Here is a 16,457-nt window from a genome sequence, read left to right on the forward strand (position 1 = left end):
ATTTTAATTTTTAGCATAGTACATACCAGTAGAAGAGTTACATAAAAGAATCTATGCATCCTCTGTAATTTTTATGTGTATAAAGGGATTCTGAGACCAAAATATTTGAAAACTATTGTCCTAGAGAATTTGGTTCCTAATTTGGTGTTACATTTACATTAGCTAGCAGTTCTCAGACATATACATAAGTATGTATATATTGCTATGAACTACTGTATGTGAAAAAATAAAGATAAAACTCTCATATTTTTAAAAATCTTAATATGGGTCCTGGAAAATCTAACCTGCGTTCTTTGGCTTTGCAGGCAAGTGCCTTAACCACTAAGCAATCTCTCCAGCCTACATTAAATTTTTCTTTAATTCTGAAAAAGAAAAACAATCTCCAGTGGAGAATGAGATCAACATGGGTTAAAGGGATTAACCAATGTAAATTTAGAGATGGGTGTAACCTCTCTTTTGGCCAAAGATTAGTGGGGGCTTCTAGCTGGAGTCCATAATCCTGGTCTCCATAGAATTCTGACATGGTTCACAGTTCCAGTTATGGGCTCCTTTCCACTGAGTGGATCTCTTAGCCAATCAGAGACCCATTGGTTGACCACATAGACTAGTCCACCAATGTTTTTGATCCTTGATTGGTTGAATTTTGGGATATAGTATTGCACATAGATATGGAGAGCTCACTATGTCTTTGAAAGTTTCAAAAGTCAGCCAGATAATTTTTGAGGGAAGGGGTGGAACTAAATTACATGGAACCTTGGGGTCCTTATGAGAGGTACATTGCCATTTAAGAATTGGAGGTAGGCCTAGAGAGATGGCTTAGCAGTTAAGGCACTTGCCTGAGAAGCCTAAATACCCATGTTCTACTCTCTAGATCCCACATAAGCCAGACACACAAAGGTGAGGCAAGTGCAAGGTCACACTTGCCCACTAGGTGGCGCAAGCATCCAGAGTTCGATTGCAGTGGCTGAGGCCCTGGTGCACCAATTCTCTCTCTTCCTCTGTCTATCTTGGAAGCCCTGCTTCATCTCTTCTTAGTTTAGACTCATCCTGGCCATTGGCAAAGAGTATTGAGAGTGAACAAGAAACTTAGTGAGAAGGAGAGCAGTAAGGAAAATGGGAGACCAGTATCATCAGTGGTACAGGGAAGGTGGGGTATCCACCCTGCTTAATTCCTGCACAGAGCTCAGTCTGCACTGTGATTTCTCCAACACCAAGTACCTGAGGCTCTGATATTCCCGAGATGCTCTGCGCTGAGCTATAAGCTCTTGGTCCGGGAAGAGCTTTAACCCACCATTTTCTTTGCTCATCATCCTTTTACTTTGACACATAGGCTTGATGATACTGTGTAGCCTGGCTGAAAATTCAAGGGCATACTGGTAAAGGTGTGGCATAGATGGTGATCAATGTGCATAATTAGTGGAGGAAAAAAAGATGATGGTTTCTATTTTGAGCACAATAAGCTTGAGAGGCTGTACCCCAGGTAGATGTGTTCAGTAATCAGATAGTGATGGGATCTGGATGTTGGGATGGGGATGTGGCTGGATACATTGCCCTGTGACTCAGCATCCTATAGAAATGATAAAACTGCCAGCACTTGGAGTTCAAGGCCATCCTGAGACGACATAGTGAATTCTAGGTTAGCCTGGGATAGAGCAAGACTCTACCTAGAAAAGCCAAAAAAATTTTAAAAAAGAAGCAAGAAAGAAAGGAAGAAAGGAAGGAGGGAGGGGAGGAAGGAAGGAAGGAAAGAAGGAAGGAAGGGAGGAAGGGATAAAGCTGTGGACAGATGAGGTGACTTGAATAACTGCATCTCATTTCCTTCATCAGCTTTTCCATGTGGCCTATGTTTTAATCAAATTTGCGAATTCTCCACGGCCTGATCTTTGGGTTTTGGAAAGATCTGTAGATTTTGGAAGCACCTACTCACCGTGGCAGTATTTTGCTCGTAAGTAACCTTGCCTACTACCATGTTATGGGGGGTTGTGATGATTAGCAACAGTTTTATTTAGAAAATTGGTTTCTCAGTGTGGCTAGCTAGAGACTGGTCAGGTTCAACTTCCTAAGTTATCCTCAAAACATCCCTATTTCTCAGTCACCTGTGCGTTGATTCCAAGAATATCATATGCAGAACTGATGCTGTAACTCCTTTTATGATAACAAACTGTTCTTGTCATTTTTTAGGGGTCCTGATAAGTGGACCTCACCTCATGTTTCCTTTTATGAGAAACTGTGAACTAAGTCCAACCTTTTATGGATGTTGCATTGTGTGTTACTTTGAACCTGATTTTTTTTAATCTTATTTAATTTTTTCTCAATTTTTTAAAACATTTTCCATGATTATAAAAAATATCCCATGGTAATACCCTCCCTCTCCCCGGTTTTCCCCTTTGAAATTCCATTCTTAATCATATCACCTCCCCATCTCAATAAGTCGCTCTTTTATTTTGATGTCGTGATCTTTCCCTCTTCTTATGATGGTCTTGTGTAGGTAGTGTCAGGCACTGACCTGAGCTAGAGTGAGACCCTACCTCGAAAAAAAAATTAAAGTTCAAAAAACTTGATTCTTAACTTCCGTCTTAAAGTCTAAAAGGCTTCTTGGTTCTTTGTTCACAAATGTTTTAAGGAAACATAAGGTTTCTTAAGATGCTTATGAAAATTATCCTCCATTGCCATAATATATTAAAATACTTTCTCCCTAGATTCTAGAGTAGACTGTTTAGAACAATTTGGACAAGAGGCAAACATGGCCATCACCCGGGATGATGAAGTACTCTGTATCACCGAATACTCCCGCATTGTTCCTTTGGAAAATGGCGAGGTATGTAAATTCAGGAGTCTGTCAGAAGTAAAACTTGAAGGTGAACATGGGGTATGAAAATTTTTCATGATTGTGAGTATTTCACTTTCAACGTGATTCAGTATTTACTTTTGGAGAAAAATCATACAGGATTCACCATAAAGATTTGAGAAGTCATGGGCTGGAAACTCTGTCTGTGGCCTCAAATTCTCCCCAGGCAGTCTGGATTTTGGATGGAAGGCCCCCAGATGTTCAATCCTGCTCTCTAGAGATAGAAAGTGGGGCTAGAGAGATGGCTTAGTGGTTAAGCGCTTGCCTATGAAGCCTAAGGACCCTGGTTCGAGGCTCAACTCCCCAGGACCCACGTTAGCCAGATGCACAAGAGGGCGTGCATGTCTGGAATTCATTTGCAGTGGCTGGAGGCCCTGGCATGCCCATTCTCTCTCTGTCTATCTACCTTTTTCTCCCTCTGTCTGTCGCTCTCAAATAAATGAATAAAAATAAACAAAAAAATTTTTTTAAATGAGATAGAAAGTGGATGGGTCACTGGTAACTGAAGTGATGATTCTTCCTGCATTGTCACACATCTCCCCAAGGAAGGCTGTGGCAGCACTAAGGCCCCATCCTTTTTGCTAGGGTGAATTTCAGAGCTCTTTCCGTCTGTCCCTTTAAATAGCGGGTCTTATACAGCTATAGCCAGTGTTTCCCAGCAACTAGTGAGTGATTCATGTTCCACAGATAGACAGTTGGACTTCATCAGCCCAGGCATGAAAACAAAAGCTGTTTTGTATAGATTTTTTTGAGGGGGAACAGGGGGATTAGTTCATTTTTCCAACATTTAGATCTCTGGCTTCCTTCAGTTATGTTTCTTTGATGCAACTGGACAAAGTTGTTTTCCTATATTTACTGACCTAACATTATATCTTTGGCATTTTGTAACATTACGGCCCCACAACTACACCGATAGAAAAAGGTTTGAGGGCTGGAGAGATGGCTTAGCGGTTAAGCGCTTGCCTGTGAAGCCTAAGGACCCCAGTTCGAGGCTCAATTCCCCAGGACCCATGTTAGCCAGATGCACAAGGGGGCGCACGCGTCTGGAGTTCGTTTGCAGTGGCTGGAAGCCCTGGTATGCCCATTCTCTCTCTCTCCCTCTGTCCTTCTTTCCCTCTCTGTCACTCTCAAACAAATAAAAATAAACAAAAAAGTTTAAAAACAAGAAAAAGGTTTGAGAATGAAGTGAGAACATCTTCTAAGGGCCTAGGTTTCAAGGACATGTTGCCAAAACTTGGAACCAGGAAGAGAAAGTGCAAGGAAAGTGAAAGAGAAAAGCAAAGGAAAACACTAGACTTGATCTCCACAGCCAGCCAGCCAGCCAGTTTATTGAAGTATAGTGTGGCCTTTCTGTGGGATGGAGGCTGAAACACTGAGCTAGGATGGGGTTCAAGCTTATAAGGAGGGTCCTAAGAAAACAGGCCGGGCCAGGTGCAGGTGGTAAGGATAAGGAACTTGGAGCTTTTTGTGTCCTTGCTCAGAATAGGCCTTTTCAGCAAAAATTGTCTAAGGAGAGTGTCCGAGATGGTTTCTGTTCTTTCTGAGCTAAGGGAAGTACATCAGTTAGGGGAGTGGTCAGGCTTCTCTGGGACTGACCGCCTCTGATGTTTTCTCAAGTACTTCTTGTCTTAGGGACAGTTATTAACCCTTTAGTTCCCTCTGGTTTTCAGGGAGAGCTATTAACCGTTCAGGAAGGGGGATGAACCAGCTCCAAGACCATTCACACACATCCAATGCCTCCTTTGAGAACTGCAAGCTTTGGGGCATGTGTTATGTTTAGTTTCTTCTGATGGAAGGACTTTCCTTCCCCCGCCCCCTCTCCCCCAACCTTCCATGTGTGTGGTTATTTTAGGTTGTTGTGTCCTTGATAAATGGCCGTCCAGGTGCAAAAAATTTCACCTTCTCGGATACCCTGAGGGAGTTTACCAAGGCGACAAACATCCGCTTGCGCTTCCTCCGCACCAACACCCTCCTCGGGCATCTCATCTCCAAAGCCCAGCGAGACCCCACCGTCACCCGGCGGGTGAGTAGTGTCCTTTTGTAACTGGTGTTCATCAAATAAATTGTCTTGAACTTCCAGGTATCTTTCATAGCCACCAATACCTTAGGGTTGTTCTTGTCAGAAATATTTAATATAGGCCAGGTGTGGTGGTGCACACCTTTAATCCCAGCACTTGGGAGGTGGAGGCAGAGGTAGGAGAATCGCCATGAGTTCAAAGCTACCCTGAGACTCCATAGTGAATTCCAGGTCAGCCTGAGCTATAGACAGACCCTATCTGGGGGAAAAAATAAGAAGAGGTGGAAGTCTTAAGTTCTGTAGTAGAATGCTTGCCTAGCATGCATGAGGCCCTGAATTTAATCCCAAAGAAAATAAAAATTGTTATATTCAAAGAAGATTAAAGCTAAAATGTTACAGCCAACCTGATACTGGTCTAGATAGGCTAACTACTATTGTGATCAACAATTCCTAAATCTTGGGCTGGAGAGATGCCTTAATGGTTAAAGGCACTTGCCTGTGAAGCCCAAGGACCCATGTTCAACTCTCCAGATCCCACGTAAGCCAGACGCACAAAGGTGAGGCAAGCTCAAGGTGACACGTGCCCATAGGTGGCGAAAGTGTCTGTTGCTCGATGATAATGGCTGAAGCCCTGGCTCACCATTTCTCTATCTCTCCTTTCTCTCTGTCTAAAATTAATTAAAAAATTAAAAAACAATTCCCAAATCTCAGAGGTTCAACAACAACAAGAGTTTGTTTCTTGCTCACGTCACAGTCCAATGTGAGCCAGCCAGTGAGATCAGCTCCATCCAGTCATGTGGGATACCAGGCTTTCCTTCCTACCTTACTGCCTTACAGTCTTCCTTTGGGTCCGCTTCAACAGTTGAACAGATGAAGGAAAAGAATGAAGAGAAACTTTTCCTATTCCTAGAAGGGTTTCTTCCACTGGGAAGGCCTGGCCTTAAAGCCCCATCTGCAGGAGAGGAGGCTACGCAGTGTAATGCAGTGGAAGAGAATGTTGGGACCCCTCCTCACGGAGGGACTCCAAATCTTGGGAATCGAGCGAAACCCCAAAGACTGACACTGACGCTTCTCGATGCAGTGCAGCAAGAGGTGTTTATTGAGTCCTCACGCAGGAGGGGAGAGGTGAAGAGCCCCGAATCGCAACTTTACAGGGTTTATATAGGGAAAAACCACAAACTTGGGGAGGGGGTCTCGCTCAAGGGACTTTCCATATAGAGTGGATTTTGATTGGTGGAGTCCATCTGGTGTTGCTTGCCTAGGCCAGAAGTGACCACAGGCAGGGTGGTGGCTTCCTAAGTTCCAGGAAACTGAGACAGGGTTCGGGAACTAGGCAGTTGAGCAAGGTTTAAGAATAGCAACAAGTTGGTTAGGTTATCAGGGCAGGGGCTACCCAGAGACTATCATCTTAAAATGGTTGTTCTTTAGTCAATTTGTGGCAAGCAGGCAAGCAACGTTCCAAAAGCTAAGAAGGCAGGTTAGCATTTTTTTTTAACCTTACAAGAACATAGATCCCTGTGAACGCTGCCGCTCTCACAGCGTTGGATGTCTGTCTTAAATACCTCATCTTCAAGTGTCAGCCTGGTACCTTTGTCTTCTAGGTACACAAAGAGCCAGCAGAGGTACCCGGAACTTTCTCCTACTCTCTGACCTCCTCAAGGTGCCTCTTCTTGGCCAAACCCAACAGGAAACCAGAGTGGGAGAAAGCTTCAGCCTATAGGCTTTAGCCCAAGGGCAATAGGCAGGGTCCACCTAAAAGGGTGGCCAGAGATGACCACTGTACCTTCTAGAGCTTTTTTAAAAATTGTTTATTTATTTGAGAGTGACAGACAGACACAGAGAGAAAGAAGCAAATAGAGAATGGGCACACCAGGGCCTCCAGCCACTGCAAACAAACTCCAGATGCATGCGCCCCTTGTGCATCCAGCTTCACGTGGGCACTGGGGAATCGAACCTGGGTAGTCAGGCTTTGAAGGTAAGTGTCTTAATTGCTGAGCTATTTCTCCAACCCGAGTTTTTTATTTTTTTTTTAATGCAGGTGAGAGGAAAAAGATGAAAGAGAGAGAGAGAGAGAGAGAGAGGGAGGGAGGGAGGGAGGGAGGGAGGGAGGGAGGGAAGGGGACCTGGCTAGAATTTTTTAAAATATATTTTATGTATTTATTTGAGAGAGAGAAAGAGAGAAGGAGAGAATGGGTGCGCCAGGGCCTCCAGCCACTGCAAACGAACTCCAGACGCGTGCACCCCCTTGTGCATCTGGCTTACATGGGTCCTGAAGAATTGAACCGGGATCCTTTGGCTTTGCAAGCAAATGCCTTAACCATTAAGTCATCTCTCCAGCCCTTAAGTAAATTTTTTTTAATGGAATGTTACCATAAATATCATCCCAACCTCTCTCAACCTCAGTTGCTTCCATAAAAGAGGAATACGATGCCAGACATGATGTCTGGGTGCTGATAATCAAGTTCTTCCATCTCTTTCTGTTGCTTTCCTTAGCACACGTGGAAAGAGAAACTTGTATAGTGATCTACACAGCCCCATGGTACAAACTTGTCATAGGAGGTGGTGACACTGATTCTACCCAGTGTTTACTGGGAAGTGTGCCAGTACCTTTAGGCTGTAGAAGATGTCAGGAAGCTTTGGCATTCCAGCAGTATTGAATTAGGGAACCAGAACAGAACCCCAGCATCACATTAATATGGCTCCATAAGATGACTGCACTTAATAACAACATAAAAGATACGGAGATCCTCCAGTTCTTGGGAGTTCAAAGACCTCCACTGTGACAGATAGTCTTCTCACTGGTGGTGGGGCCCGGTGAGGACTGTTCCATAGTCCCACGTTCTCGAAGACTTCTGCAAAGTCTCCTGCCAACTCTGAGAAGAAAGGGAGCTGGTGGTGGGACCAGCTGTTTGTTGTATGTGGAGAGGCCTCCAACATGCTAAGAGGAAAGTGTCTTGTCACTCAGGTGGCCTACATCTCTCTTTTTTTTTTAATTTATTTTTTTGGTTCATTTTTATTTATTTATTTGAGAGTGACGGGGGGGGGGGAGAGACAGGTGGAGTGAGAGAGTGGCCTCCAGCCACTGCAAAAGAACTCCAGACACATGCACCCCCTTGTGCATCTGGCTAACGTGGGTCCTGGGGAGTCAAGCCTCGAACCAGGGTCCTTAGGCTTCATAGGCAAGCGCTTAACCACTAAGCCATCTCTCCAGCCCACACCTCTCTTTCTGTGTGTGTGTGTGGTCTGATTTAGGGGCTGATCCTTACCTTGGTCTACAGTTGGTTTTGTCTGACCTTTTGGAGCTTGAACTCCGAACTTGGATCTTTTTGACCCTGAACTGAGATGACCTTAGTCAACTGATGGCTCCTGACATCAGATGTTATCTGCTTCATCTTTGTAAATATCTCTCTTCCTATAGCCTGTGATGGCAGATTGGGCCTAGTAGGTATGAAGTTTTGAGTATAAAATTCATTTCTGGTAAATAAATATGTTCAACGTGTAAGACCCAGGCTTATGAACAATCAGGCATACTTGAAAACACTTAGATAATTTCTTTCCAGTAGGTTGTACTGTGTGATTGTTTTCAAGGCAATTTTCTTCTATGCACTTAAAGCAGTTTTTTTTTTTTTTTAATGGAAAGATTCAGAAATTTTCTTTTTATGAGGCAAGCCCAACAGACTGGCCTTTTGTGTGTTATGTGAGAGGAGAGTGAGAACATGTGAGAGAAAATAACGCACCTCCATCCACTGAACCAAACTCCAGACTTGAGCGCCCCCTTGTGTGCATGTGCGACCTTGCGCCCTTGTGTCACTGTGCGCCTGGCTTACGTGGGACCTGAAGAGTCAAACATGAGTCCTTAGGCTTCCCAGGCAAGCACCTTAATAGCTAAGCCATCTCTCCAGCCCAGAAGTTTTTTTTTTTTTTTAACAAGCCTAATTAAAATATGCATTTATTTTGTATGATAAGTAACAGGCAAATGTGGTTCCTTTTGTATGGAGATCAGCAAGTACACATGACACGTAGAATAAAGGAAAAGCAGAAGCTGGGCGTGGTGGTGCACACCTTTAATCCCAGCACTCGGGAGTCGGAGGTAGGAGGATTGCTGTGAGTTCAAGGCCACCCTGTGACTACATAGTGGATTCCAGGTCAGCCTGGGCCAGAGTGTGACCCTACCTCAGAAAAACAAAACAAACAAACAAACAAAAAAACCCAAACAAGCTGGGCATGGTGTTGCAGCACTCGGGAGGCAGAGGTAGGAGGATCGCTGTGAGTTTGAAGCCGTCCTGAGACTACAGAGTGAATTCCAGGTCAGCCTGAGCTAGAGTAAGACCCTACCGCAAACAAACAAACAAACAAACAAAAAACGAGTCAATATATACATGGACCAGAGATTGGTAAGAGGACATCTGTGAGACTGACCCATTGGTTTTCTCTCGTGCAGTATTACTACAGCATAAAGGATATCAGCATTGGTGGACGGTGCGTTTGCAATGGCCACGCTGACATGTGCAATGCAAACAATCCTGAAAAAAAGTAAGTACGTTGCAGAGATTCTTTGTAGATGAGCCTAATTGTCTCAGAGGCTGTTTATAGCCCATTAACTATTTCTAGGCTCCTGCCTTCAGGAGGAATCCCTCTGCTTTCTCCCACAGAGCTCCAGTGGGTCCATGGCAATCAGAACTAATCTGCAGCCACCAAATCCCCCAACCCAAGATGATGGCCTGAGTTGCCACTGATAATTTTTCTACACAATTTTATTTTGCCATGTATGTAGTTCCTATCTCAAGTTGTAATGGACATAGAAAGTGGGAACTCACACGGCCTGACTTACCATGAGCACACTCTCTTCCTACAGAAAATACTGAGTTTGCCAGTCTTTTTTAAGAGTTCCATTAAAGAAGCAATGGCTTAGCCAGGTGGTAGTCGACCTTGTTTAAATTTTGGCTATAGAAAATAGTTCAGTGGTAAAAATCTGGCTCTAAACACTAAAGATATCTACATGTATAACATCATTGTTTATTTAAGATGATTCAGGAACTTAATAGAAGAGGCCAAGGACGGACAATTAATGAAGTCAGTTGCTAATCAGGCAGGCAATAGCTGCAATCAAGAGGGTTTACCACTCAGACTTTGATGCATACAGAGACGGGGTGGGATTTAATTCTGGGCTCCCTAGCTGCCAGCAAAACACAGGAAATCTGCTCACTTTCATATGTCACCATGTCATAACCTAAGAAGAAATATGTTGCTTAGAAGCAGCACATTAGGGCTACATAAGACTTCTTCCTTGGGAATTGCGTTGAGAGGTCATCATGCAAAGGAATCTCTAATGGTGACACTGAAATAATATTTCAACAGCAGATGCAAAGACAAATACTCTTTTTTTTTTTTTTTGCTTTTTTTATTTTAAAGTGCACATGAGAGAGAATTGCACACCAGGGCCTCAGCCACTGAGATCTAATTCTGGATGCTTGTGCCATCTGGTGGGCATGTGCGACCTTGCACTTGCCTCTCCTTTGTCGTCTGGCTCACATGGGATCTGGAGAGTTGAACATGGGTCCTTAGACTTCACAGGCAAGCACCTTAACTGCAAAGCTATCTCTCCAGCCCAAATTTTCTTAAAATTTTTTTTTTATTTTAGATTTTTTTGTTTGTTTACTTATTGGAGAGGGAGAGAGAGAAAGAGGAAGAGGCAGGGAAAGAGAGAGAGAAAGAGAGAGAGAGAGCAGGTGCACCAGAGCCACCAGCCACTGCAAATGAACTTCACATTAAGTGCCACTTTGTGCATCTGGATTACATGGGTAGTGGGGAATCGAACCTGGATCCCTAGGCTTCACAGGCAGGTGTGTCTTAAGCACTAAGCCATCTCTCCAGCCGAAGGGCAGAATTTCTAAATACCTTTCAGTCTGGGCTGAGGGACTCAGGAGAAGCAGTGACATGGGGTGCCGCCATGACTCAGACAAATCCTCAGCTCCTTTGGGCTTTGCCCAATTGAAATTTCCCTGTGAGTGTAGTTGGAACACATGTTCTTCAGGCAGTCTTTCCCAAATACTCTTTCAGATCAGCATTTGCCAAAAAGTTCATTGGCAGTGAGCAAGCTAAACTCGCCTCTCTGCCAGGAGCCCATTTGGACTCCAGCTGCCCCTTACATCCACCCACGTGCGTGCACCTCTTCGGGCATTAGAGTAGAGGGAACGGGATGACAGCTTCACTTAGGAGTGTGACTGAGGCACGCCATCTCACCCTCCTCAAGCAGAGTTGAGGGAACCTCCTCAGGCCCAGACAAGAACCTTCTAGACAAGCTGTTTTGAATCTTCTTTCAGGCACAGCTCAAAGCTTCAAGTTCTCATCGAAGGCCAAGGCGACAGACATTTCATTTTCACTGGTGGTGGTTGGGACTTAAAGACGGATGTGAGATTTTTATGTTTCACACTTCTGTCTTGCCAGATGAGCTCAGCTCTGGGTCCAGTGATGGCGCTGGGACAGCCTGTGGGAGCAGAGTTCTCCGAGAAATTTCCAGTAGGTGCACCATTCAGTGAAAACTGTGTGTGCACACAGGCTGAGAGTAAGGAACTTGAGCAGTCCTTCATCTCCACAGGACTTCAGATTTAACACATCTCAGGGAACTCAGTGCATGTTGGCTTGTGTGTTATTTGTTTGTTTATAGGCCTTACTCTGTAGCCCAGGCTAGCCTGAGACTTGCTAGATAGTCTACACTGGCCTCAAACTTCTCTCCATCCTTCAGCCTCCCAAGGGCTGGTGTTAGAAGTGTGAGCCACCATGCCCCGTGATTTTCATTTATTATAGCATAATGTGTTGCAGGAGAAAGACTTGGGGCTTCAGTCAAACTGAGGCTTGAAATCTGGTTCTCTATCATTACTTGACATTTGGCAAGTATCTTTTTAAAAAATATTTTTTATTTTTGAGAGAGAGAGAGGCAGACAGAGAATGGGCACACCAGGGCCTTGACCCACTGCAACTGAAATCCAGATGTGTGCGTCCCCTTGTGGCTGGTGTGCGACATTGCATGCTTTGTGTCACATGGGACCTGGAGATTCGAACATAAGTTCTTAGGTTTTTCGGGCAAGCACCTTAACTGCTAAACCATCTTTCCAGCCCCTTTAGCAAGTATCTTAATGTAGCTGCATCTTACTTTCACCATTTCTGCAATGGAGAGGATGAGTAGGATGTAGGTAATTGACATAATGTATGCAAAGTGATTTTCTTCTCATAATTGATGAATGTTCAGTCAGTAACCCTATGATTATGTGTGTCAGTTTTGTGAATAAGGACAACTGATTAAAATATTTTTTTGGTGCTGGGTATGGTAACCGCATGTGTTTAATCCCCACACTCAGAAAGCTGAGTTAGGAGGATTGCTGTGAGTTCAAGGCCAGCCTGGGACTACAGAGTGAATTCTAGGTCAGCCTGGACTAGAGAGAGACCTACCTTGAAAAACCAAAAAGAAAAAAGATTCTTTTTTTAGTGCTGATGACTAAATTTGTGCCTTCTGTGTGTTAGATAGACAGGAACAAATGATGTTAATGGAAACTTTTTGTTGGGGAAGGAATGTAGCTCAGTCGCTAGAGTTCTTGCTTAGTATGCATGAAACCCTGAGTTTGATCCTTAGTACCATGTAAACTAGTCACGGTGGCACACAGGCGGAGGCAGGAGGATCAAAAATTCAGGGTTGGGCTGGAGAGATGGCTTAGCAGTTAAGGTGCTTGCCTGTGAAGCCTAAGGATCAAGGTTCCATTCCCCAGTATCTATGTATGCCAGATGCACAAGGTAGTGCATGCATCTGAAATTTGTTTGCAGTAGCTGGAGGCCCTGGTGTACCCATTCTCTCTCTCTCTCTTTCTCCCTCAATAAGTAAAAGAAATAAAGTATATATTTTTTAAAGTTCAGGGTCAAGCTGGGCATGGTGGCACATGCCTTTAATCCCAGCACTAGGGAGGCAGAGGTAGGAGGATCACCATGAGTTTGAGACCACCCAGAGACTACATAGTGAGTTCCAGGTCAGCCTGAGCCATAGTGAGACCCTCAAAAAAAAAAAAAAAAAAAAAGAACTTTAGGGTCATTCTTGGCTACATAGTGAGTTTGAGACCACCCTGGTATACCAGAGTCCCTGTCTCAAAAAATAAATTGAGGGCTGGAGAGATGGCTTAGCGGTTAAGCGCTTGCCTGTGAAGCCTAAGGACCCTAGTTCGAGGCTTGGTTCCCCAGGTCCCACGTTAGCCAGATGCACAACGGGGCGCACGCGTCTGGAGTTTGTTTGCAGAGGCTGGAAGCTCTGGCGCGCCCATTCTCTCTCCCCCTGTATCTGTCTTTCTCTCTGTGTCTGTCACTCTCAAATAAATAAATAAATAAATAAATAATTTTAAAAAATAAATTGAAAAGTTTTCACATTTGGGGAGGTAGAGGCAGGAGGGCAGTGAGCTCGAGGGTCCTGTCTTGAAAATTAAAAAAAAAAAAAAAATTCAACAGCAACCACACCTTTTCAATCACCGAGATGCGTCTTGTCCATGCTTGCAGGTTCCGGTGTGAATGCCAGCACCACACTTGTGGGGAGACGTGCAATCGCTGCTGCGTGGGCTACAATCAGAGGCGCTGGCGGCCGGCAGCACTGAGGCAGAGCAATGAGTGTGAAGGTGGGTGCCGGGGCGGACTGAGGAGTAGGGCTGTAGTTACAGTCTCGTTGCTGGGACAAAATGCCCAAACAGAAGCATCTTAGGAAAGAGTGTGATTATCGCAGCTCACAGTCTCAGAGGTCCATCGTGGTGGGGAAGGCATGGCAGGAGTAGGAAGCCTGCATCGCATCATCACATCAACAGGGAGGAAGTAGTGAGAGATGAGTGCTGATGCTCAGTTAGCTCAATGTTTAAATGTGTTTAAATACTTATTTACTTACTTGAGAGAGAAAGAGAGGCAGTTAGAGAGAGAATGGGTGTGCTAGAGCCTCCAGCCACTGCAAACTAACTCCAGACACGTGTACCCCCATGTGTGTGTCTGGCTTACGTGGGTTCTGGGGAATTGAACCTGGGTCCTTTGGCTTTGCAGGCAAGTGCCTTAATCGCTAAGCCAGCTCTCCAGCCCATAGCTCTCTCTTTACATGGTCTAGCAACTCAGGCCATGACTTGGTTCTGCCCACAGTTAGGGTGATTCCTCCCACCCCAACTAACCTAATCTTGAATATTCCTCACAGATATAACCAAAGGTTTGTTTCCTTGGTGATTATAAATCCTTGTACAGTTGACAACCAGGGATGAACCATTGTAAGGGTCTTATCACGGACTTCTCTCTTTCTCTCTCTCCCGTACCTGAGAACTGATGTCAGGTTTGTCCTAAACGTGTGAAGAGGCTGAGATCACGTCAGCTGTACAGACTCAGGTCTGCCTGTTGTAAGGTGGTACCCCCATCGTCCAGGGATATATTTAAAGACATTCTCAGTGGATGCCTAAAATTGAGGGTAGTTTGGAATGCTAAATGTGCTAAGCTTTACATACATACCCATGATAAAGTTTACTTTGTAGATCAGGTGTAGTAAGAGAATAATAATTACTTGTTAATAATAGAAAAATAGATATCATGCTGTAGTACATAGTCAGAGCCATCCCTGCACTTGAGAGCATTTATTAAATAAAATAAGGGTATATGCTCATTACAAGCATAACTGTTGATCTTATAGCCAACATGAACGCCAGGTGGCTATTGAGTTGGTAGCATTTGTACAACTGCAAAACAACAGCACAAGATCTTATTATATTACTCAGAATGTCATGCAGTATAAAACTTATGAATTGTTTAATTTCGGAAATTCTCTGTTGACTCTCTGTCAACCAAGGCTAACTACAGGTAACTGAGACTGTGGAAAATGTAATCATATATATTAATGGACTAATGTCATGGAAAATTCATGGATTTAAGGGGAACGTTTTCTGTTTTCTGAATTCAAATAAAATATGAGAATGCAGATAATAATTATGATTTACTCTGCATTCTACTTTCACACATGCTGAGCGTTTTAACATGGTTTCCTCTCTTTTTAGTAATTTTTTTTTTTTTTTTTTTTGCAGTGCTGGGGATTGAACCCAGGGTTGCATGTATGCTACACAGATGCCTTACCACTGAGCCGTATCCCCAGATATGTTAATCAGGACACAGCCAACTAAAAAATTTAACCCTTTACCATGTTTTTTAGGATGTCATACCAGATAGGATCTTTTAGTATTTTGAAGACCAAGGTCTGGAGGTGCTGATGAAAATTATGTTTAAATAAGACATTGCAGTTACTATGTGGAGGGTTGAGGAGTCCAGAGAAAAAGAGGGGGAAATAGTACACTTTTAACTCATACATGTATTGGAAAGTAAAGAAGGGCCTCAGCCACTGCAATCAAGTGCCGGACACTTGCGCCACCTAGTGGGCTTATGCGACCTTGCATTTGCCTCCCCCTTTGTGCATCCCGCTTATGTGGGATCTGGAGAGTTACACATAGGTCCTTAGGCTTCGCAGGCAAACACCTTAACTGCTAAGCCATCTCTCCAGCCCGAAGCTATTGTTTTTGACTAAAAAGTCCCTGACATCTGTATCAGTTACTTTCTCGTTGCTGTGAACAAACACCTGGCTAGAAGTAACTCAAGGAGGAAGTTTATTTATTTATTTATTTATTTATTTAAATTTATTTATTTATTTATTTGAGAGCGACAGACACAGAGAGAAAGACAGATAGAGGGAGAGAGAGAGAATGGGCGCGCCAGGGCCTCCAGCCTCTGCTAACGAACTCCAGACGCGTGCGCCCCCTTGTGCATCTGGCTAACGTGGGACCTGGGGAACCGAGCCTCGAACTGGGGTCCTTAGGCTTCACAGGCAAGCGCTTAACTGCTAAGCCATCTCTCCAGCCCAAGGAGGAAGTTTATTTTGACTGACAGTTTTGAGAAGTTTCTACGATGGCAGAGAAGGCAGGGCAGGCTGGCTCTTTACACAGAGAAGTGGGGCTATGGTAAAAACCTCAAGGCCTGCCCCTCCACAACTTTCCCAAGTGTTGCTACCAGCTGGGGACCAAGTGTTCAAACACATGGGGGACATTTCATATTCAAACCACAACATCAGTCAGTTGTAATTTTCTCTTCATCTAATCTTTTTGGAAAGCCACACATGTGTTCCAAGGAGTGAAAACATTCTTGTGGCTTTTGGTTACTGGCTTTAAAGTCTGTGGCCCTTTATTTCTGTATATTCTTTTTTTGCTCATTTATTTCTGTTTATTTATTTGAGAGTGAAAAACAGACACAGAGAGAAAGAGGCAGAGAGAGCGAGAGAGAGAGAATGGGCATACCAGAGCCTCCAGCCACTGCAAACGAAGTCCAGATGCACATGCCACCTTGTGCATCTGGCTTACAAGGGTCCTGGGAAATTGAGCCTTGAACCAGAGTCCTTAGGCTTCACAAGCAAGCGCTTAACTGCTAAGCCATCTCTCCAGCCCTATTTATGAATATTCTTAACGTTTGAAGATGTATTGGCTTTTTTGAAGAGACTCAAAGCCATTTGGACTTAGCCACTTAAGTGGGTCATAAACTGAACTTTAGACTTTGGGG

At 44.1% G+C, this 16,457-nt stretch overlaps 1 protein-coding gene across 1 annotated transcript in view; it reads left to right on the forward strand.

Annotated features, from left to right (window-relative positions):
• The window catches only part of Lama3 (laminin subunit alpha 3), a 327,578-nt gene that overhangs the window by 75,741 nt on the left and 235,380 nt on the right, over positions 1-16,457 (forward strand). The window contains exons 3-7 of the mRNA XM_045135309.1: positions 1,828-1,945; positions 2,700-2,818; positions 4,701-4,871; positions 9,307-9,398; positions 13,401-13,516. Coding sequence (XP_044991244.1) covers positions 1,828-1,945; positions 2,700-2,818; positions 4,701-4,871; positions 9,307-9,398; positions 13,401-13,516 — 616 coding nt within the window. The remainder of the gene's footprint in view (positions 1-1,827; positions 1,946-2,699; positions 2,819-4,700; positions 4,872-9,306; positions 9,399-13,400; positions 13,517-16,457) is intronic.

This window comes from Jaculus jaculus, chromosome 15 (genome assembly GCF_020740685.1).
Source record: "Jaculus jaculus isolate mJacJac1 chromosome 15, mJacJac1.mat.Y.cur, whole genome shotgun sequence".
In the NCBI taxonomy this organism is placed as follows: Eukaryota; Metazoa; Chordata; class Mammalia; order Rodentia; family Dipodidae; genus Jaculus; species Jaculus jaculus.